This window comes from Heterodontus francisci, chromosome 12, assembly GCF_036365525.1.
Source record: "Heterodontus francisci isolate sHetFra1 chromosome 12, sHetFra1.hap1, whole genome shotgun sequence".
NCBI classification, from domain to species: Eukaryota; Metazoa; Chordata; class Chondrichthyes; order Heterodontiformes; family Heterodontidae; genus Heterodontus; species Heterodontus francisci.
In genome coordinates, this window is record NC_090382.1 from 71,254,902 (window position 1) to 71,278,379 (window position 23,478).

General features: G+C 42.9%; 1 protein-coding gene across 8 annotated transcripts in view; it reads right to left on the bottom strand.

Moving 5' to 3' along the window:
- Positions 1–23,478, bottom strand: part of LOC137375621 (myotilin-like) — a 132,552-nt gene that overhangs the window by 34,676 nt on the left and 74,398 nt on the right. For 7 of the 8 annotated variants that reach the window (XM_068043005.1, XM_068043003.1, XM_068043002.1 and 4 more), the window contains 2 exons: positions 10,647–10,797; positions 6,431–6,532 (listed from right to left, as the gene is read on the bottom strand). In XM_068043005.1, the coding sequence (XP_067899106.1) occupies positions 6,431–6,532; positions 10,647–10,797 (253 nt within the window). The remainder of the gene's footprint in view (positions 1–6,430; positions 6,533–10,646; positions 10,798–23,478) is intronic. The other variant, XM_068042999.1, reaches the window with a different exon arrangement.

Consider the following 23,478-nt stretch of genomic DNA (forward strand, 5'->3'; position numbering starts at 1 on the left):
ACCGATAGCAACAGCAGTCACGGACAAATGTTGTGGCTATAGTTAGATTTCCCTAATGCAGCACTGACATTATAACTTATAGCCAAGTATTTTGTTACTCATTGGAATGGCGACTATAATAGTCTGTGAAATCATACTCTGTGCTATTATAGCAGACTTAACAATGTATGTAGTTACACTGATTTATATTATGGGAAAAATGTATACATCTCAAAATCCATTTTGCTGGATTTAAATAAACAAGTTGGGGCTCTTGTAGATTAAATTCCACAGATAGCCCAAGGTCCTATCGTATTTACATTTCACTGGCTGTAATTAGCTCTTCACTGCTAAACTCATAGTTGGCACAACAAATGCTATAGCAGCTCTTTCAGAATTAGGAATATAGGAACAAGAGTAAGGCCATTCAGCCCCTCCACCCTGTTCTACCTTTCAATTAGATCATGGCTGATCTGCATCATAACTCTGTCTACCTGGTTTGGTTCCGTGACACTTAATACCCTTGTCTAAGAAATTTATTACATCTTTTACTTGATCTTTTTGCCCAGGCTTTGAATATTTCTTTCAAGCACGTATGTTTATGAACTGGAATACTGTAGTAAACCTGGAGTGGATTTTTGTTTGATCACAGCAACCTGAATCCAGCATACTGAATGCACCAATGTGCAAATCCTTTGTCCTTTTCACAGCTGTGATACAAGAACAACAAATGATGCTGCAACTGCGAGGATACATTTTGCAACAAGTACCAATGGCTCAGTGGGTAAATCTAATGCAGTACTGAGTTAGGAATGTCCTCAGGCTAAGCTTAGTTAACTGATCTCAGTATTGGCAGCACTACAATGGACTAGAGAAAGGCAAAGTTAGCCAGGTTACTCATTCCTAATTGATTAACAGCAACATCTACAGAAGTGTGGAAGTCGAGAGAGGAAGGATTGTGAAGAATTGATGGGATGCTGGAGGGCAGCAGGGTTGTGTAATCATACCCAGCAAAAAGGAGAAAAGTAGAAACATTTTTCTTTTTGCTGAATAACACTGGGGTAGATTTTCAACTTGCCACCTGGGTATAAAATTGGCCAACTGGATGTTGAACATCCAGTTGGCCAATTTTATACCCAGGTGGCAAGTTGAAAGTCTACTCCAGTGTCTCCTCAGGGTAGCGCAGCAATCACATTGCAAGACTGTTTGTGCTTTACTGGTGTCATTGATGGGTTCTGTCAGCTGCTGCCCACTATGATTGCTCTCCTTCTCCATCTGTCAGCTCACAAGATCACACTTACCTTGGTTCTAATGCTTGCCCATCAGTCCTATCTTTTACATTCGAGATAAGAATTTACAGTAACTTATACATTATTGATGTTTAATATAGAAGATAAATATTAAAAAATTTATACCACAATGGCACAGGCTAACATCACTATCAAACCAATGAAAATACTGGGCAAGAAAAGACCATCCTGCCTGCACCCCACAACTGTAATACGTGAAGTAGCATGATTAGACACCCTCTATCCACCAGCAGCCACGTAATCTCCTGGAAGGGGCAAAAGAAAGACAAACATCCAAGGCCAATTAGGCGAAAAAAATCTGGAAAATTTTCTCCAACCCCTTTATGCAACCATAACAAGTCCAGAAGACCACAATGACCATGCTTATATGGCTTGTATTTCATCTACCTTTTAAAAAATGTGATCACTGCTTCTGGACCAGGAACTCCAGCTCTCTTTTGAAGGTGTTCAGAGAGTCAGCACTCACTGCACAAGCTGTTAATAGTAATTCTATACTAGTTGTGTTTAACTGTTTGCAGGTGGTAGGCATTAACTGGGATTCACTTGAGCACATATAAAGAGACATTTATTGAAACTGCGGTGTAGTTGAGTTAGGAGGTGTACGCTTTTTATGTTGCACTCTGTAAATAAATGTAAGACTGAGTAAAGATTGGCTCCAGTACTATCCTTCACCAACTGGCTTTCCGGAATGCAGCAACAACTTCTTCCAAAGGTCTACTATCCTATATGAAACGAACAACTGCGAGCATCTAACATGGTCCTACTCATGTAACTTACACACATGATTCCTGGTCTTCTCCAATCTATTAAATTGAAATAATTGATACCTCTATCAAATTACTCTTAATTCTAAGCATGTCTAAAGTGAATACATGCAGCTTTTTAAGTTTCTCTGAGGACTCAGGTTTTTAAATCTGGGAATCATTCTTGTGGTCGTCCTCTGAACCATCTATATTACTCAGCATAATGAAGGGACCAAAACCAGATGTAGTATTCTAAATGAAATCTCATCAAGGTCTTGGACAAGGACAAGATGGTGAGCTTTATTTTATATTCAAGAATTATATTATTCACATGAAGTCAAATTACATTAAGACCTATTGTTTTGTGTGTAACATCCCAATAATTTGCAGTTCACAGTATGCTTCTCCCCATATTGCATCCCTATGGGTCAATTATACTTTTCTAATTTTGTGAGCAAATGTATTATAACCCACAATTCTGTTCTATACTTTTTTAATTTATATAATGTATACTTTTTAATATTGTTCTGATTTTAGCATCATATGTAGGAGTTTCCTTGCTGTTGCTTTAGTATCTATATCAGCTGGAAGCAACTGTTATCAAAGTCAATTTATGACGACATTTCTAAGACCATAGAAAGATCCAAGAAATTGGATCATGGTGCTATTAGGAATTATGTAGACAAATGCAATGATCTAAAAGTCATGTACACTATGTGATGGTTAGCTCTACATCTGAACTTTTGCATTCAAAGGACCGAATTTTATATGTTTAATGTATATGATTTACATGATACATTTTATATGATGAAAGTTGAGGAATCAAAATGTCATGCATCAAGCCATTGCAAAAGGGGTATGAAGTCAGCCTCTGTCAACACTACTGGAAAGCTATCTGCTCGATGATGAAAAAGAGCAGCCTGATATGACAGTGGATGCTATCTTTTGGCACTTTCTGACAATGGAGAGATTGACCCCTAAACTTCAGTATCTATATCAGGGAATCACAGCAACAGATATGTGCTCTACAACTTTGGCACAACACAATGTAGCTCCGGTTTGCTTGGTCTTCCTGCAATTAAACATGCAAGCAAATTTTTACTGGCAGGTTATTCTGGCTTTCTATGTGAGGTATATATTAATTAATTTTATTGTGCCGTATTGATTACATTTTTCATTTCATCCACTTAGTGGTGCTCTGTTTCTACCTTTACTGATCACTTAAGGACCTCAATTGGCCTCAGGACAGGAAGGCCATCATCAGCCTATCCCACCCCGGGAAGATCACTTAGCGATGGAGAGGTGACGGGCCCTCTGCCCCCACCCCTCCCGCCACCTGTTGCGATACTTTCCCCATTTAATTTCATCAGGAAACATAAAATAAAATTTCAGCATTATTTTATAGCCTTATAAGGGAATTGTTTTTGATACAAACCTGTCTATAACAAAATGTAGAACATTTTAACTTGGGCAGAGTAAATGATGCAGAAATGGCCCAAAAATAGCTGATCCATCCCTGTTTATGCCGTCATTCCAAGTGCCATCCTTCAATGGTCCTTCCATTGGGTGGCCAGAGTGCCTGCCTGTTTCACATGGTGGGCCATTTTAATATGTAAATCGGGATTCTATGATGTATGCAGGACCCCGATTTCAATTTTGACAGACAACTAGGTGGAGCATGCACTGTGGACACTCTGCTTAGTTTTAGTGTACAGCTCTGCAGTAGAGGCACCAAAAAGGAATGCTCCCCCAGGTTCCACATGAATATGTGGGCCACTGCCTTCCAGGGCTACTCTTCCTCTTGATTTCCCCCTTCCTCCCCCAGACTTACCTTCCCGTTGGCTTGGCAGGTCTTTCAGCCATCCAATATTACAGTGACCCAGAGCCGCTGAGATGCAGCAAGACATCTGCAGTTTGCCGAAGGCATGCTAAGTGCGGGCAAGGAGTATTGCGACAGGTGGCGGGGGGGTGGTGGTGGTGGGGGGCAGAGGGCCTGTCACCTCTCCGTCGCTAAGCGATCTTCCCAGAGATGGGATAGGCTGATGACGGCTTTCCTGCCCAGAGGCCAATTGAGGTCCTTAAGTGGCCTATTAATGGCCAATTAAAGACCTCTTTCCCACCCCTGCTGGGATCTTGCCAGCGGCGGGGGGGGTGACTCCACTGTGCGGGGAGGATGCCTTGCAACACAAGGAGCCCTCTTTGTGGGCTTGCAGGGGGGGTCCCTCCAATTTTTGGCTCACGGAGGGCCCCCCCTCTCCCGCCACCACGACCCCCTCCCCCTGGACTGCATTACCAACCCCACCCCCCCTCACCGGAGCCTTCTGGACTGGCCCCAGAAACCCCACCTCTTGTACCTCTGGTCCAGGGTTCCAGTGCTGGGGCTGGTCCAAGGCCTCTGCTATACTGCCAGTGGTCACCGCTCCTGGTGGCACTGCCGATCCTGCTGAGCTGCTGGCATTGTGATTGGCTGGCAGCTCTTGGAGGCGGGATCCCTATCTTTAAAGGGACGGGGGTTCCAGCTCCTGGAACTTCGATTTAAAAAGACCAAAGGATCGTTCCAGGAGATCACGAAAAGGCACAGGTGGGGTTCCCCCGCCTTTTCAGCCCAGTGCTGAGAACCTTGCTTCCAGCACAAAATCCAGCCCTGTATGTGCAATACAAATTTTGGTCCTGTTCACAAAAATATTGTCAACAAGCTCTTCTTGATTTGTTACTTTGGTTTACTCTTAAGGTTGATGTCAAAGTGCATCGGCCCTTTCCTTGCCCATAATGAGTTTGAACCTCGGATGCAGGAAAATTCTGTACATAGATAGAACTTGTGTCTACAGGGTTCTCAGATTAACATGGTCAGATTTCGCTCTGTACTACCCTCTTTGTTGAGTCTAGTGAGAGGAAAATCTGACTTTTCAGAGAAGGGCTCTGCATACCCATTTCCTTTCCTACCATTTGCATTAAGACTGACTGCTAAGTACGTTCCCATGGATATGGAAGTTATTTGAACTAGTTATAAAAAAAAGACTGTCATTTATATAGTATCTTCCGCGATCCCAGGACAGCCCAAAGTGCTTTACAACCAATGATGTACTTTTGAAATCTAGTCACTGTTGCAATGCAGGAAATGCAGCAGCCAATTCACACACAGCAAATTCCCACAACCAACAATGTGATAACAAACAGATAATCTGTTTCTGTGATATTGATTGAAGGACAAAATATTGGCTGGAACACGGGGGATAACTCCCCTGCTCTTCTTTGAAATAGTGCCATGGGATGTTTTACATCCACCTGAAAGGACAGATGAGGCCTTGATTGAACATCTTATCCAAAATACAGCACCTCCAACAGCGCAGCATTCCCTCACTGGAGCATCAATCTAGGTTTTGCATTCAAATTTCTGGAGCGGAGCTTGAACCCACAACCTACTGACTCCAAGGCAAGAGTGCTGAGCCACAGTTTCCTCTTTGCCTGTTCTCCCTGCAGTTGTGTGTCCTCCAGATACGACTCCTCCTCCCTCTCTAGTCACTGTGCAATTTCCAGCAGGATCCCAATGATTCCAAACAGGGGGCCCCAGATTAGTTGTCAATGGAATAAAGGTAATACCAACAGTTGCAAGTGTAGCCAAAAAACACCATGTTGCACAAGTCAAAAGTCTGCAAAAAACTTTCAGTGATTTACCTGAAGGAAACTAAGGATCCCTTTAAATATTGCTGAAGATAGCACCGCATAACTTGTGGGTATTTGTGGATGGGTTGTAGAACTGTTGATAGAATGCAGGTGGCATGAGGTATAGGTGCTTAAACTGTTCCGGGACCCCAATTTGCATACGTCCACTAGGCTCCTGCCAGTTATGAGTGAGAACGCTAGCTGCATATTTTGAATCCCGCTCAAAAATCATACCAGCTGTTCCTCTGGCATGATTTCAGTACAAACTGATATTATTTTCTATTTTTTGCTGCTTTCACTCTTCATGCAGTACACACATTCACATACAAGTACATGCATGCACACTTGCATTCCAAACTCACACATCGTAACTCTTGCACATGGACATTTACACAGTCACACAAGCTCTCACTCCTGCAAGATATATTTTAAATATAAAGTATTTTATTGTAGGATCTGTATAGTTATTAATTTTCTGAGTATCAGTCAAAAATTAGCCAAAATATGTTAAAACTGTTTACAGCTTTGGCATAATGTTAAGAAAATTAAAAGCAAATGTATGTATTGACTAAATATCCAAAATACAAATATCCTGCATGCAGTAATTTTACAAATCAACCTTTATATATGAACATACTAGGAAAGATTCCTCTGATAATCCTGTCAAGCAGCAATCTTTCAGTATTCTCACCAAAATCAAACTCCATGTGTAAAGAAAAGGAGTAAATAAATTACCTGGTGAATCTGTTCAAATTCCATCTTTTGAAGATCAAGCACAGAAGCAGCATTCTCTGCTCCCAGTAATCTGCGAGCCATCTTTTGTTCGTATGTTAATCGCTAGAATGAAGAAAAGTTTGCGTTGTATTTCAGCTTCAGAGTGATTCTTGCTTTTTCTAAATTTTAAAATCAAATATAACTTCCTAAATTGAGGCTCATCAAAATCTAATTGTCCAGTTTAAAAAGAAGTTTTTTTTCTGAAAACATTTTTAACTTGCCTGTAAAATATGGAGACTTGCAATTTTCTCAATGTAATTTACACCACTGTTGCTCCTTTAACAAAGTCACAGTATCCAGTGGTCATTAGCAAAGGGATGTATGTGCATGTTTCTGGGGTAAGCTTGTGGCCCAGATTTTGCGGTCAGTGGTCAAGTGACAGCGCACGCTGCTGACCTCAAAGAAAGCTGCCCACAAAGATCGAGCAATCTCTGTAACATGGATTTCACCTTTCCTGATGTTAGTTTGATTTGACGTCAAGTCTAGGCGATCGCCAGGGCCAGCAACTTTGATATCATCAAGAAGGCTAAGCAGCCAATCACATTGAAAAATTTTCACAGACAGCAAGCCAGGAAGTAAAGTGCTCTGATTATCAGAGAGTCATAGAGTCACTACGGCCCAAAGAATCCATTCTGGTTTATTTCCCTCAAGTGCCCATCCAATTTCCTTTTGAAATCATTCATCATCTCCTCTTCCACCGCCCTTGTAAGCAGTGAGTTTCAGTTACTTTTATAAATTTTTACAGACAGCAAAATAAAGATCGGGACATACACATGGTAGAATAAAGTAGAAGATGAAATATCACCAGCAAACTTTAAAAAAAAAGATTTTTATTATTTTAAAAACCTATGGAATTTTTATCATAATGTAGATAATTGATATTTCACAAATATAGGCCATAATTTAATGTAAATGTAATTTAATGTCAAATTGAGTGGGAGGTGGGGGGGGGGGGGGTGCAGGTGCTGTTCCCATTGCTTTCCCACCCCCTGCTGCAATTTCACGAGTGGCGGGCGAGGTGACAAACAGCCTGCCCGTGCAGGCCGACTAAGGCCCTTAAGTGGCCAATTAATTGCCATTTAAGGGCCTTTTCCCACCGCTGCTGGGCAGGTGGGTGATTCATTAGCACAGAAGGCCACCCAATAAAACCTGGCAGCCTCCTTGCAGGCTGTTGGGGGCGGGGTGGGCCTTCCTGATCAGGTACCCTCTGTGGCCCAAGCCGTCCCCACTGGAGCACCACCACCACCCCCCACCCCGGCCTGAAGCAAGCTCTCCCTCCCTGCCTCACTGGGACCCAGCCAATTGTCCCTGCCGAGGCCCCACACACTTATCTCTATTTCAGGGTCTCGTCCATGACGCCAGTCCTCACTGGGTGCAGTCCCAGCAGTGGCCACCCGCTCCTGGTGGCATTGCTGGGACTGAAGAGCTACTGGCCCACTGATTGGTTGGTCTATCTTGGAAGCGGGACCTCCTGCCTCAAAGGGGTGTAAGTCCCGCTCGAGGCCAATTAAGGGCCTGGGCACCGTAAAATTACAGTGTAGCTTCCAGGCCTGGCAGAGGTGGGCTCACTACCAACTTTTTCTGCCAGTGGGTTGGGCCTCTTTCCTGACGCAAAAGGCTTACCATAAAATTAGATTTCCAGGGCTAGAGAGGATATTCAGCAGTAGTTATGACTTAGTATGCCATTAAAATCCTAGGGCGGTATTTAATAGAGGCAATGGGGGTCTCAGCCATTGGCTAAAGAGCCGGCGAGAGCCCCGTGTTGCCTCTTTTCAGGAAGGCCCGCTGCCTCATGTGCCAATCAAGCACAGAACTGGGCAGCAGTGGGATTAAGGACCCCAATGACAGAAGCCCTGCCTGCTGAAAGCTGCTGGTAAAGTACCCACCTGGACACAGGCCACAGGTGGGTGATGGCAGGAAGGGTTTTGTGGGGTGGGTGTCATGGGAGAGGAGGATGTAGGGTGGTCGGCAGCAAGGGCAGGGAGGTGGCTCTCAGCAACCCCCACCCGCTTCCTGTGCTGTGTACCTTAATTAGACATTAAGTGCCTTTGAACGAGGGATCCCCCCCTCCCACCCACCGGGATCCAGCAAGCAACCCACAGGGGTTTGAATGTCATGCTCCCTGTGTGGTGACAGGCCCAGCCACCACTGGGCTAATACTGGCGGTTGGATGTGGCCCTTAATTGAGCATTAATTTCCCACTTAAGGGCCTCAATTGGCAGTGGGGCGGGAAGGTGGCAGGATCCCCACCCGCCACCATTGCCCCCGATTAAATATTCTCCCCATCTGCAAACTTGCCACGGGGGACAGCATAAAATCTCGCCCCCAGTTACACCTCATTAAACAAGGTATAAGTCTTCGGAGTTTCTTTTACAGTGAACCACAGCATAAAAGGAGAAATTCACGACACTGCAGAAACTTCAACAGCGCACCCTGTGGAGGAGAAAGGAATTACTGCCAGCAACTTCTGGATTCCCATGTTTAACTGTGCATGTGCAGATGTCAGAAGTTACTGTCAGTTTCACAGTTGTAATACAGCAAACACTGACAGTTTCACTGTCATTAAAACTGTGAAGTCCACGCCCATATATTATCCGTTGGTGCAGGAATTAGTGTATAACCCATGTAAAACAGATGTAAGAATCACCAGGAAACTTCTATGCATCCTTTCAAAAGCACCTTTCAATTTCCACTCTTCAGCCACACTCTGGGGGATAAGCAGGTATGGAGGCAACGGTACTTTGTTCTTTCATTTCTCTGTCCAATTACTCTGCTGCATGTTTCACCAAGATGCTGATTATTCTTGGGGGGTGTAGAGTGGGAAGGGCCGAAAAGATTGAGAAACTCAGGGGAAGCAAATTAAAGGTGCGCAAGCAGCCAAACCTCGGTTTCCTCACTAAAAATTGTTTCAACACAGTTCTCTGAAAATTCAACCCCAGGAAAAAAACACTTTGAATTGAAACAAATTCATGAAAGTGTGCAATAATTGTGCTCGTCATTCAGTCCATGTTGATATTATTTTCTGTGTGGAATTATTCTAATTGTGAATGTAGACAGAATGCATTTTACTAAGTTCTGAAAAATCAATAAGGTAGTGGTTAAAGGCAAGTTAGTACCTCATTTGAAATATATGAAGTTCTGAAGCTGGTGCTCTATATAAACTGTATGTGCCAATATGGCATGAAAAATATCAAAAGGCTGCAATTTGAAAAAGGTATGGGACTGTAGAAATCTATAGACTTTAAAAACAATATCTTTCCCTGTATGTTACAGTCCAGAATCCTTTGTATGGTTGCTTTAGATATACTGTTCTTTCAAGTTGTTTTGGCTCATTAGTGGGGAAAGGTGTTGTTTAATGTTGATAATATAACCAAACGAAATGTCTGGGAGACTTATTCAGCCTTCCAGTGTGAGTGAGGAGAATTAATGTCATTATAGATGGAAGTATTAACATACTTCCATTAATTTGTCATGTTAATATGGCTCTTTCACATTAAATGGCTCAGTAGCTTCTTCCAGCCAATTCTCCAGATAGGGTATTCAATTTGGAAACCTTTCTTAAGTTTGGTGTCAGATGTCTAAATCACCATGTTAGTATTCTGGGGTAAACTTAAATATGCTTCTAGGTTATTAGAAAATCTCCAAGATAATTCCAGAAGTTGGGATTGCCCCATACATTATATGTAGAGCAATAAATTTAAAGGCACATTTGGTAATCAGAACTGTAAATCTTGTAAATTAGACTGAAAATTTTCTTTCAGCTCCCAGAATAAGCAAAAATAAACAAATCTGAATATACATGTGCTGGTGAAAAAATATTTTTGTAACTACTGAAGCAGGTACATTTGTGGCCTTGATTCTCCATTGGAATTTGAGCTGTAGAAATAAGACTTAGAAGAGCTGAAGTTATTACGACAGGGGTTTCTAATTCTGAGGTGACACAATGAAGTGGCTTCCTGGCCCTAGTTAATCATAGGTTAGAAGATGATGATATATAATTGCTCCCAAAATGTTAATGTCAATGCCTCAGAAGTAGAAGAATGGCCTGTGATGTTGTGATAGGTGTGCCCTACACTTCCAGTGAAAGTGTTTTAGAAATAGTGCTAGTGGCACATTCGCAAAAAGTGCACTGATCTATAATAATCTTAAAATAATATTTATCTGCATAATCTCGTACCTGCTGTCCATCATGCAGAAGCTCACTTTTACACCGCAGTTTTCTTTCCAAGTCCTGAATGACTGCATTTTTGGAGCCTTGTATTTGTTCATCACTGGTTGGCTTTGGTGACTTGACAATTTTCTTTCCAAAGTTGTTGGGATATCTATAACTAATGAAAATTTCAGTAGCAGTGACTAAAGGGTAAATAAATTCTTATTTCTCATATCAATAACTAAGTGTTTGAATATCATCAGACACATTCAAGTGATTGTACAATGGAAAAATGTACTGAAATTGTGAAACATTAGATTAGAATGAATACTTTGGACTGAAAATTTACATCTTACCGGACAGATCATTTTGGGAAATTTCATACTTACTTAATTTCTTTGGTAGGCAGCTGCATTTCATTTTTAGGAACTGAAATACATTGGGATGGGAGCACAGAACTGAGAAATGCTGCAGGTGACTTAGTAAAAGAAGGGGAGAATATATACTTTGAGGAGGTGCAAGGAGAAGATTGAGGACAAAGGGAAGATCGAAGAGTATGGGGCGGTGGTGGAGATACTGGAGTTGACTCTTTATTAGAGTCAAATGATGAAGGTGCAGTTGAAATCGGAGAGCTTAATGTTGATAATGCAGGTGTTTGCTGCCCATTTTGGATCTCTGATTGCTGGAAGGAGAGAGGCAACTGCTCAACACAATAGGATTTTGTTTGCAAGGCAGAGGAATGCTGAGGTAATGAAGTTGTAGAGACCCCAGATGTCGGAGACTGGAACTTTGGTTGGCACTTAGTCTGTGATTGAATGAAATCACTTGGCCGCTCATAGTTGAAACTTGATTGACGGCTTGGTTTTGAAGAAAGGTTGGTCACACTCATAGCAGTTACTTGTTGGCTTGTCTCACACTTAGACTGAGGTCAGGAGATACTGGTTGGACAGACACTGTAGTAAGCCTCAAAAAGGAGGATATTCTACTTTTGCCTTTTGGTTTTTTGCTGAAGGTGAATGTCTTGCGAAGTGGATGGAGAATGATGCTTGATATTCTGCTGTACTGGCCGACTAGGCAGAAGAAGGAAAAGAATTTTTAAAGAAAAAGATTTAAAAGTATTAATTCTAATGCAGATAAATGCGAGCTACTTTGCAAAAGAAATGTTATGCCTTATCTAGTTTTCAATAAATAAACCAATTTTCATATTTGTACCGCAGCCAACTTAGGGGCAGAATTGCACTCCTGGGGCATTGCCATTAAAGGGATACTTTGACTGGCATGCTCCATATTGTCAGGACTTAGAGGGAACCTACTGGGTTTTCCAAGGTCCCCTCATTAACATTTGACAGGTGCACACCCGGCACGATTTACTTCACACATTGCGAACACGGTTTAGGGGGACAGAAATACGTATCGAGCTTAAAAAGTCCAGATGCAGCATCTTAAAGCTATGTCTGCACTATCAGTTCCGGTGGAAAGCTTCCATTGTTGTGGCATTTCTGAAAGACTTTACAATAGCAGACAAAAGTATAATTATTCTCAGGAGGAAAGAAGAGAGCTTCCTCTAATGAGAGGTCCCAGTAGGTGATGCTAAGGATGGTCCTGGCAAGGACTGTGCTATTTTTGCATATAAGTGGCACATTCCTCAGCAATTCCTCAATACCACCTAAGAAGCAGCAGCTCACAGTGCCGGGGCAGAGGGTAAGTTCCCTTTACACTCCCACCCACTGCAGGCATCAGCCCAGGAATATCCACTGCGGCGGAAGATATATTTGTAGAATTACAACAGAGAGCACTGAATGAAGCACACAGGACGAGTTAAGAGGAACATGCGTAGTGAAATAGGCAGGAGGGCCAACTCCATGCTGCCCCAGATACTGGTTTTCAGGACTGGTCCTTCCAAGACCTGCACATAATGATGGTGCTATCTGAGCATCATTGATTTATTGAGTCCTATGAGAGTGTTTAAAGTACATGGCAAAGTAAGGAGGAGTGCACTGCCCACATCAACAATGATTTCTGGCTGCATTACAGAACTGCATTTCATCCAGAAGAGTATAACACCTGAGGGAGATCTGCAAGGTACCTGTTCGCACAGCTATGGGTTCTTTCTGGAACATTCTGACAGAGAGCTTGGACTCCAATTTCAGTGAGTCCATTTTGATGGGTGATTATCTGCATATGATCTTGATGTGTGGCTTCTGTGACCTCACTGCATCCCTGTGGCCTTTCCCCATAGAGATGGCTGAAAATGCCGAGGGAGTGCCAGTGGCCAGGGTAAGGCAGCAGGAGGCATTTTCGAGGCTGACAAATCATCTGTGATATCCAGCCACTCCACCCTTTTTCAAAAGGTTGCGAGCATACAAAAAGTGTCTGAACCAGACCGCCGAGAAATATCTATATTTAACAAAGAATTTTAATTTCAATTCAAATAAAACTCTGCTTTTGTATAGCAGAAATATATTGGCCCCGATTTTAACTGCCTCTGGCAGACTTCAGGCAGGGCCAGACAAATTTACACCTACTGATCCCATTTCCTTCCACCATGTCTTCATATTAACCTGCTCTTTTAAGCAGGTGACCTGGACCCCAAAGGACGGAAGCAGGCTCCTGCTTTAAATATGCACATTGGGTCCGATGATGTCATCAGGACCCAATGTGCAATTTCAACTTGAGGCCTGAATCAGTTCCTCCATTTGGCTAAACCTGTCAGGAGCCGGATCCTGGGCCAGAAGAGGCCAAGAGGTAAGTTTTGAAGTTATATTTCAGGTTTCCTTGTACCCCTGCCTCTTCGGGCTTCACAGGAAGCTTCGGGCCTCCCTTTCATCTGGCTACCCCACCCTGATCGTGGCCTGATCCTCCTTCCCCCTTCCTTTCCCCCACTGATCTTTCCCACATGCTTCTCTTCCCTTGGGATCCATTCCACGCACTTCTCCCCCAGCCCAGACCCTTTCCACATGCATTTCCCTCCTCCCCATCATGGCCAGGGGCTTCCCCTTCCCAGCAACTGCTGGGATCATTCCCACAAGTCACCAGCTGTGGTCTCCTACTGCAAAATCCCACTCCTGCTTGCCGTTGAGCTAGTTAAGATGACCAGGTGTCGGGCTGGAATCTGCATGCTTTTATTTCAATGCGGCCCTGCTGAAAAGATCAGCAGAGCCTCCACATTCACTGCCTTGCCGGGTTTATCGCCTGCCACTGGGCTCCCCTGCATCTTTCCCAATCCTCGTTAATATCAAGGCCATTCTGTTTCCAATAGACTATCAGGTTATTTCTTAAATCTGACGATATTTTTAAAAATCAGTTTACAAACCATTGCGTCCCTCCCCATGAGTGGGGTAAAGTCTATTAACGGAGATTTAAAGATAGATTTTAAGAGCAGAGAATGCTTGCCATCTGTACATGAAGCCTTTTTGACAGTGATATTAACTAATGAGTTATGACATTTAAAAAGTAGTGGAAAATTCTTGTTGGATTGCTGACATTATTATTCAGCTCCTGATTCTCATGAACAGCAGACTGTGACTACAACTACATCACCAGCTCAGTGCCCTCTGCATAAGGAATGTATCCATAAATCAAGGTTGTAGAAGGGTTTTGTACCATCTTCATTAAACCACATCGGCTTTCCGTATTCACCATATCAGAGAAACTTCTGGTGTTTGCCGGATATATTTTTGCTTCAGAAATAACGACATTTACACAGATGCCTTATGATTCATATGTTACTGGAACCTAAATAATTTGTCGCAAAGAATTAATACTAGAATATTTTTATTTAATGACCTTCATTCATCACCTTTGACCTTAGCAATTCTATTGACATATCAATAGTAGAATTGAGCTGCTGTGGTGCAGCTATTTTGAGTATTGTTCAGATTGGCATGGTAAGAACAAGTGGTTCTAATTTTAAATGCATTGGTATTCTTTCATGTAGAAGATACAATTTTAGTATGCAAAGGTGAGAAATACTCCTGTATTTCAGTGGGGTTTTGGTATGATTTTGATCTTTTTACTCATTGGATTTTAACTCTTTTTCTCCTGATGAACCTATTCTTCTGTTATTTTTCAGTTAGATCTTTTTGCTTCTGCCTAAGTCACAAGAAAACACTAGTTTATGGACTGGGAGCAGAGGGGACTAAATTGTTCAGTTTTAATACAGAGGACCAACATCCCTTCACTGAGAGTTAATCTGTCTTCTTCATACACAATGACCAAAATTAATTTAACCTACAGAAGTATAATACAAAAAAAGTACATACAATTAAATTTAGCTGCATCCCACCCTCAGACCACCCACCTCCATTCACAAAAATTGTGGCGTTTTAATGGCTGCATGTTATGCTCACTACATGTATGGAGGAGTTGTGCTTATGCTTTTTCTTCAAAGAATACACTTTCATATTACTACAGACTCCAGTTATTATGCCTTTTAATATGACCAGATCTTTGATGTAGTAAATAGTTTTGGGGCCTCTTCAGTAGTAGAGAACTTGGACGAAATGATTTATTGTTTTTTTAGAATGCAATTTTTTGTGGCCCGAAAGACTGCACTATACTCCTAAGAGATCAGATCTACGGGAATATGGGAAATCAGTACAAGAATGAAAAATATCAAAATTTTCAGGAAACTCTCATTTTTCCAGCATTTAATCTAAGCTAATGAGGCCTCTTCTGATTACAGGAGGATTACCAGTGGCATCACAGAGCCTTCTGTGTTCCTGCTTCAACAGACTAAAGACTTATGATAACTGAGTTCAGACTTATTAGCAGGCCTCATTTTTGCCTTTGGAAGTAGTGCCTTGTATACAGTAGTGCTCAGAGCTACTTTTACCCTAAAGTAACTGAATATGTTCTGACCAATCACATTAGCAATGCATTGTCTTGGGCTGAAGAAGTTGCAGTGATTTGCCATTTCTTGATTGCAAATGTCATGAAGGTGTTTTGCCCATAATGAGATTAATTTACATTGTGGGGCAAATTCCACAGCGCTGGAGCAACAGACAAACAAGCAACCTTTACACATCACGACTCAGAACTTTACTTTCTGTTTGCTAGACATTTCTCGATGGCTGGGTAACATCTGTGTGACTCACAGAGAAAGGTGTCACACCAATGGTGCAGGTAAGCTGTACACTATGTCCATCAGTGGCCAGAAAATATGGGTGGCAACATTTCTATTAAAATACAAACTAAAGGATTTAATTTCCTATCTATGTTATTTTAGGGGTTTGCCTAATATGCTCAAATCTAAATTCCAGTCTGCATTATTTAAATAGATTAACAACTGCATTTGAATAATATAGACCAGAATTTGAAAATAACACATAGAGGAAAATTAAGCTGCTAAATTGTTTGTTTGAAGAGACAATAAAAAATAATTTCCAGTTAGCCACTTTCTAACCCCCATTTTAACACAAAGTGGGGGGATGATCTGCCCAGCACCCCAACTCCCCCTCCCTGCCGAAGCATGAGGCCTGGGAGATTTTAACTCCTAGGCCTCATTTATATTTCCCATGCTGACTCCTGCTCGAAGGTGGCAGGAATGACATGAAGACTGGCAGGCGGGAATAAAAAATTGCAATGCTGCAGGACATGGCCAGGCACCAAAGAAGCGACCCCAAGCAAAATAAGTCATGCAGGAGGAGATGAGCAGTGGTCAGTGCTGACTGCAGTTGGAGGACAGAGCCAGGAAGCCAAGGGTAGCAGAAGGCCAAGGTTTACTTATTGGGCCAGGAGGAGAACATCGGCTCCTCCGCCACAAGCACTGTTCAAAAATTTAAAATATGTAATAGTTTTAGCTGATAACTTGGACATAGTCGGACCCCAATATTTCAATATTTATGAGAAACCCCTCTCCCCCCCCCCACCCCCCACCCAGCACGATCCCAAATAGCTGGGTAGTAATATGATGGGGCAGGAATGCAGTGCCTTTTGTCCGGGGGTCATTTTAACCCCCACCTGCACCATTCCCTCCGGGTGAGCTGGAATAAAATCAGGGCTTCTGTATCTGCTCTTATTTGTTCTATGATGTAAACGTTCTATTCTAGGATGAGGTCATGTTCTGCTGGAGCCAATTATTTTCTGGGAAAAGAAGTCTGGAAGAATTTCTTGTCATTTCCATTACATCATCTGTTCCGAAGCAGCACAATTTACTGGAAGCATGCCAGAACAGGATTAATGATCTCATCACTTATTAGTTCCAGTATGCTCCAGAACAAGACATTTCCAGTCTTTTGTATTTCTGAGTACCTGGGATAGGAAACTATAGATTTTCTTTGTTCATCGATACAAGTGTAAATAATCTCTGGTATCATCCAGTAATGACTAACAAATATTTTACCATCATTTGGTCTGCAATCCAAACCTGCAGGAGTCCAGGAGACGTTCAGGACAAAGGCACCGTGGTGAACGAGTGTGTGATTTCTGGTATTATGAATATGTCAGGTATGTTCTTATTTATTAAAATACATTCTATACTTTCAGTTAATGAAAACATTTTGGGTCTTGCACCTAGATGTCAGCTACATAGGTTAATCCAATCAAGTCACTACTAATATCTGAATTAGTTTTCTAAACTCACAGTATATTGCCACCAATATTCATGTATATTTTTACTGAAACAGCAACTCCAAACAGGCTTCATGCTAAGTCTGTAAAAAAAACTAACTTTTTACTGAAGACTTTATTGTATTTATGTTTTTAGTTTCAATGTGAATGTTAAAGGTTTAGTAGAAAAGATTAAATAGCAGCTTATCACAAACCAAACGCAAATTCTTTTACAGATAGAAAATACAATGACGCTTTAGAAACAGTTCTGTAACTTAATTCTCTTGAACGCAACAATGATATAATTTATAAAAATGTAATTGGAAAGCCATCTAATAGGAAGCTTTTTATTCTAAATATATCTAGACACAAAGGGATCAAAATTATGATATTTCTAAGAATTTGTTTTTAAATCTTAATATGAAGCACTAATATTTAGATGCCTTAAAGTAAAAATAAGGTCTTTTAAAATATAAATGCAGTTTCACTTTTAAACATTTTATTTTATACTCGTCCTCTTACAAATACAAGTATGGTTAAGCTTACCTTAATTCAAGATTCCTGTAGGATTTAAGTTACTCTGGTACGGGCACTATGAGAGCTCTTTTCGTACTGCTATTAACTGAGAAGTTAAACTTTAGAAGTTAGTGCTTGTATATAGTACAGGCACTTGAGGGGATGACGTTTGGTGAGTGATTGATCTGTCACTACAACACTATATCACTTACTCACTCACCAAAGTAAGAGTCCCTCTTTTAATCTGTCTACATACAAGGGCATATGCTGGATGACCCCCAATAGCATTATGTGATACAGTGAAGGGTTCAATTTGTTTTCTTTATCTGTATGCATACAGGATCTCCTCACTATAGGATTTCAGTATACCATCATCTCCATTATAATAATGTTGATTTTTTTTGGCATTAACTCCTAGTTTTGTACATTATTTCCTCCTGCTCCACTGGTTCCCCTTTGTCTGTTGTATTGGTGGGATTCTGCTGATACCCCTATGTCACTGGCTGGGTGGAGGTGTTGGAGAAAGCATGTCAGTTCCACTCAGACAACCCAGTGGAGATCAACAACTCTCTACATGGTGACCTGTTGGTGGAAGTCTAGGTTGTAGTTTTCTCCTAGTATCTCAGTGCAATGTGTGACTGGATATAAAATACATACTTGTGCATACATTTTTAAGCATTACTTTAAAAAAATCGCACATTTATTGACAATGCTTGTCATGGTCCATTAATCTACCCATCACCACATGCTGGTTGACTCTTAAAATGCCCTCTGAAATGGCCGAGCAAGCCACTCAGTTGTATCAAACCGCTACAAAGTCAATAAGGAATGAAACCGGACAGACCACCCGGCATCGACCTAGGCTCCGGAAACGACAATGGCAAACCCAGCCCTGTCAACCCTGCAAAGTCCACCTTACTAACATCTGGGGGCTTGTGTCAAAGTTGGGAGAGCTGTCCCACAGACTAGTCAAGTAACAGTCTGACAGTCATACTCACGGAATCATACCTTACAGACAATGTCCCAGACACCACCAGCACCAACCCCGGGTATGTCCTGTCTCACCGGCAGGACAGACCCAACAGAGGTGGCAGCACATTGGTATACAGTCGGGAGGGAGTTGCCATGGGAGTCCTCAACATCAACTCCGGTCCCCATGAAGTCTCATGGCATCAGGTCAAACATGGGCAAGGTAACCTCCAACTGATTACCACCTACCGCCCTCCCTCAGCTGATGAATCAGTACTCCTCCAGGTTGAACACCACCTGGAGGAAGCACTGAGGGTGGCAAGGGAACAGAATGTGCTCTGGGTGGGGAACTTCAATGTCCATCACCAAGAGTGGCTCGGTAGCACTACTATTGACCAACTGGCTGAGTCCTAAAGGACATACTGGCATGTGGTGAGGGTACCAACAAGAGGGAAAAACATTCTTGACCTCGTCCTCACCAGTCTGCCTGCCGCAGATGCATCTGTTCATGACAGTATTGGTAGGAGTGACCACCGCACTGTCCTTGTGGAGACGAAGTCCCAACTTCACATTGAGGATACCCTCCATCGTGTTGTGTGACACTACCACCATACTAAATGGGATAGATTTAAAACATCTAGCAACGCAAAAATGAGCATCCATGAGGTGCTGTGGGCCATCAGCAGCAGCTGAATTGTACTCAACCACAATCTGTAACCTCATGGCTCGGCATATCCCCCACTCTACCATTACCATCAAGCCGGGGGATCAATCCTGCTTCAATGAAGAGTGCAGGAGGGCATGCCAGGAGCAGCATCAGGCATACCTAAACATGAAGTGACAACCTGGTGTAGCTTCAACCCAGGACTACTTGCATGCCAAACAGGATAAGCAGCATGTGATAGACAGAGCTAAGCGATCCCACAACCAACGGATCAGATCTAAGCTCTGCAGTCCTGCCACATCCAGTCGTGAATGGTGGTGGACAATTAAACAACTAATAGAGGAGGTGGCTCCACAAACATCCCCATCATCAATGATGGGGGAGCTCAGCACATTAGTGCAAAAGATAAGGCTGAAACATTTGCAACAATCTTCAGCCAAAAGTGCCGAGTGGATGATCCATCTCGGCCTCCTCCTGAAGTCCCCAGCATCACAGATGCCAGTCTTCAGCCAATTCACTCCACATGATATCAAGAAACAGCTGAAGGCACTGGATACTGCAAAGGCTATGGGCCTTGACAACATTCCGGCAATAATACTGAAGACCTGTGCTCCTGAACTTGCTGCGCCCCTAGCCAAGCTGTTCCAGTACAGCTACAACACTGGCATCTACCTGGAAATGTGGAAAATTGCCCAGGTATGTCCTGTACACAAAAAGCAGGACAAATCCAACCCAGCCAATTACCGCCCCATCAGTCTACTCTCGATCAGCAATAAAGTGATGGAAGCTGTCGTTGACAGTGCTATCAAGTGGCACTTGCTTAGCAATAACCTGCTCAGTGATGCTCAGTTTGGATTTTGCCAGGGCCACTCAGCTCCTGACCTCATTACAGCCTTGGTTCAAACATGGACAAAAGAGCTGAACTCAAGAGGTGAGGTGAGAGTGACTGCCTTTGACATCAAGGCACCATTTGACTGAGTATGTCATCAAGGAGCCCTAGCAAAATTGGAATCAATGGGAATCAGGGGGATAATTCTCCGCTGGTTGGCGTCATGCCTAGCGCAAAGGAAGATGGTTGTGGTCGTTGAAGGTCAATCATCTCAGCTCCAGGACATCACTGCAGGAGTTCCTCAGGGTAGTGTCCTAGGCCCAACCATCTTCAGCTGCTTCATCAATGGCCTTCCTTCAATCATAAGGTCAGAAGTGGGGATGTTAGCTGATGACTGCACAATGTTCAGCACCATTCGCGACTCCTCAGACACTGAAGCAGTCCGTGTAGAAATGCAGCAAGACCTGGACAATAACCAGGCTTGGGCTGATAAGTGGCAAGTAACATTCGCGCCACACAAGTGCCAGGCAATGACCATCTCAAACAAGAGAGAATCTAACCATCTCCCCTTGACATTCAACGGCATTACCATCGCTGAATCTCCCACTATCAACATCCTGGTGGTTGCCATTAACCAGAAACTGAACTGATGTAGCCATATAAATACCGTGGTTACAAGAGCAGGTCAGAGGCAAGGAAACCTGCGGCGAGTAACTCATCTCTTGACTCCCCGGAGCCTGTCCACCATCTACAAGGTACAAGTCAGGAGTGTGATGGAATACTCTCCACTTGCCTGGATGGATGCAGCTCCAACAACACTCAAGAAGCTCAACACCATCCAGGACAAAGCAGCCCGCTTGATTGACACACCATCCACAACCCTCAACCTTCCTCCCTCCACCACCAATGCACAGTGGCAGCAGTGTGCACCAGCTACAAGATGCACTGCAGTAACGTACCAAGGCTCCTCAGACAGCACCTTCCAAACCCGCGACCTCTGCCATCTAGAAGGATAAGGGCAGCAGATGCATGGGAACATCACCACCTGCAAGTTCCTCTCCAAGCCACACACCATCTTGCCTTGGAACTATATTGCCGTTCCTTCACTGTCACTGGGTAAAAATCCTAAAACTCCCTTCCTAACAGCACTGTGGGTATACCTACCCCACGTGGACTGCAGCGGTTCAAGAAGGCGGCTCACCATCACCTTCTCAAGGGCAATTAGGGATAGGCAATAATTGCTGTCCTAGCCAGCGACGCTCACATCCCATGAATGAATGTAAAAAAATGCTCCATAATGGCATCGGTTTAAAATATGGTAATTTGTCTAAAGCTAAGTAACAATGTTGATATTATGACACTCATGTAATTTAGTTGTGGTGTTGTCTTGTCTTGTCTTGTCTTAGCTCTGTTCTAAGGTGACTGGGTCAAGTCTGTACACTTCAGTCACATTTTATCCATTCAGTGTTCTGGATTAATGGTCTGCAGATTTCCATAAAGGTAGCCATGGCACCGGTAGGGCTGGATTTTGTAGGACCCCTGAGGCAAGGTCAGAGACGGGGGCCATGGAGAATCGGGACAGGTAGCAGAGGGGCCTCCACATCGCCAAGCGAGCTCACATATTCCATTGCTGTACCTTTAAGAGTTTTACTTTACATGCAGTTATAATGTCATTTTCCCTAGACATATAGTTATACTGCCATGTGTGCATCATTGCAAATTGGTTTCTCTCCTGCAGCAATTCAAAGTTAGGTCACAATCTAATTTCATCTTGTTGAGCTGACACTCCATGGAATTTGGAGTCTGGTATTAAGACAGGTTTACAAACTTCTCAGTGGACTTGGGCAGAATTTTTAAAAAAGTTTTGTTTTGAAAAGTGGACACTATCACCTGCATTCTCGAAATATTTAAAATTGGCTGTCCAGGAGTGGAGCTCAGTACAAACATGCAACTGTGTCCCGAGATTTCGTGGGAGTGGAAATGAAGACGACAATCGCAGCAGCCCCACAGTATTACTGGATCAATGGTGCTGTACAAACCTGGGCTAGAATTTCCAAACCACACTTAGAACTAACAGAATTACAATTTTAGTTTATTACCATAATATTAAGACGTAGGTAATGTTATGTTAATGCACATTTCTCAGCTTCTACTTCACAATATTTAGAAAATGTCTGCAGCTATAAGAAGGAAAATATGTGCAGATATTGCAATGCCTCCAGGGCTAGAATTTCATCTTGGTCAGTGGTGCAAAATGGGCAGTATCGGATTGGCTGCCCATTATACACAGCACCTGATATTTAATTTAATTGACTGCAATAGAACTGAATATCAGACACTGCCCGTTTACCACCACCGCCTGAGACAAATTTCTACCCTCAGTCCCTAAAGTACAGTAACTGGTTGGCATCCTTCCATCTACGAAAGATGATGGACAGGCAGCAAACAATCCATTTAGGTGAGGTATCTTCTCTTGGTGCTCCTCTGCTGATGGCTGTGAAGGCCAATCCTTGAGAGACAGATTCTGCCACAACTGCTGCACGTGAAGCTGCCAAGTAACACTGTGAGTTGTTGTTTTTGATGTTGGCGCCTGTTGCCAAGCTGCTGTAGCCACTGGTTATCGTGGTAGTGCACACCAGTCCGGAGGATGTGTCACCATTTCCCTCTTTCGCCAGCTAGTGACTCTCAGATGCAATAGATGACATTTAGGGCCTTCATGTCACTCTTATAAGCATCCTTGAAGCAGAGCTTTGGGCGCCCCACTGGTCGTCTGGCCCCGGCTACCTCACCATACAGAAGGTCCTTAGGTATGCGACCGTCTTCCATCCTGCGGACATGTCCGATCCACCGAAGCCGCTTCTGTTTGATTAGTGCCAACATACTTGGAAGCTCTACCTTGGAGAGGACTGCTGCATTTGTGATTTTGTCCTGCCAGGATATACCCATAATGCGGCGCAGAGATCAAAGATGGAAATTATTGAGCTTCTTTTCCTGGTCGTTGTAAGTCACCCATGGTTCACAGCCATACAGCAAGTTTGGTCCTGAGGGTCAGCTTGGTGTTATCCCATGCATGTTTCGCAAGTCGGCCAAAGATGGTGGCTGCTTTCCCTATCCGTATATTGAGCTCTACATCAAGGGACAGATTGTCTGTCACCATGAACCCAAGGTAGCAAAATCTGCAAACCACTTCCAGTGGGATGTTATTTAGTGTGACGAGAAACACTCTTATTATGAAATGAGTAACCTCTTCCTTTTTTACACTGCCTACTGAATTCTTACAGCAAATGTGACTCAATCAATCTATTCATTTGCTCCTTTGTGACAGTACCTCC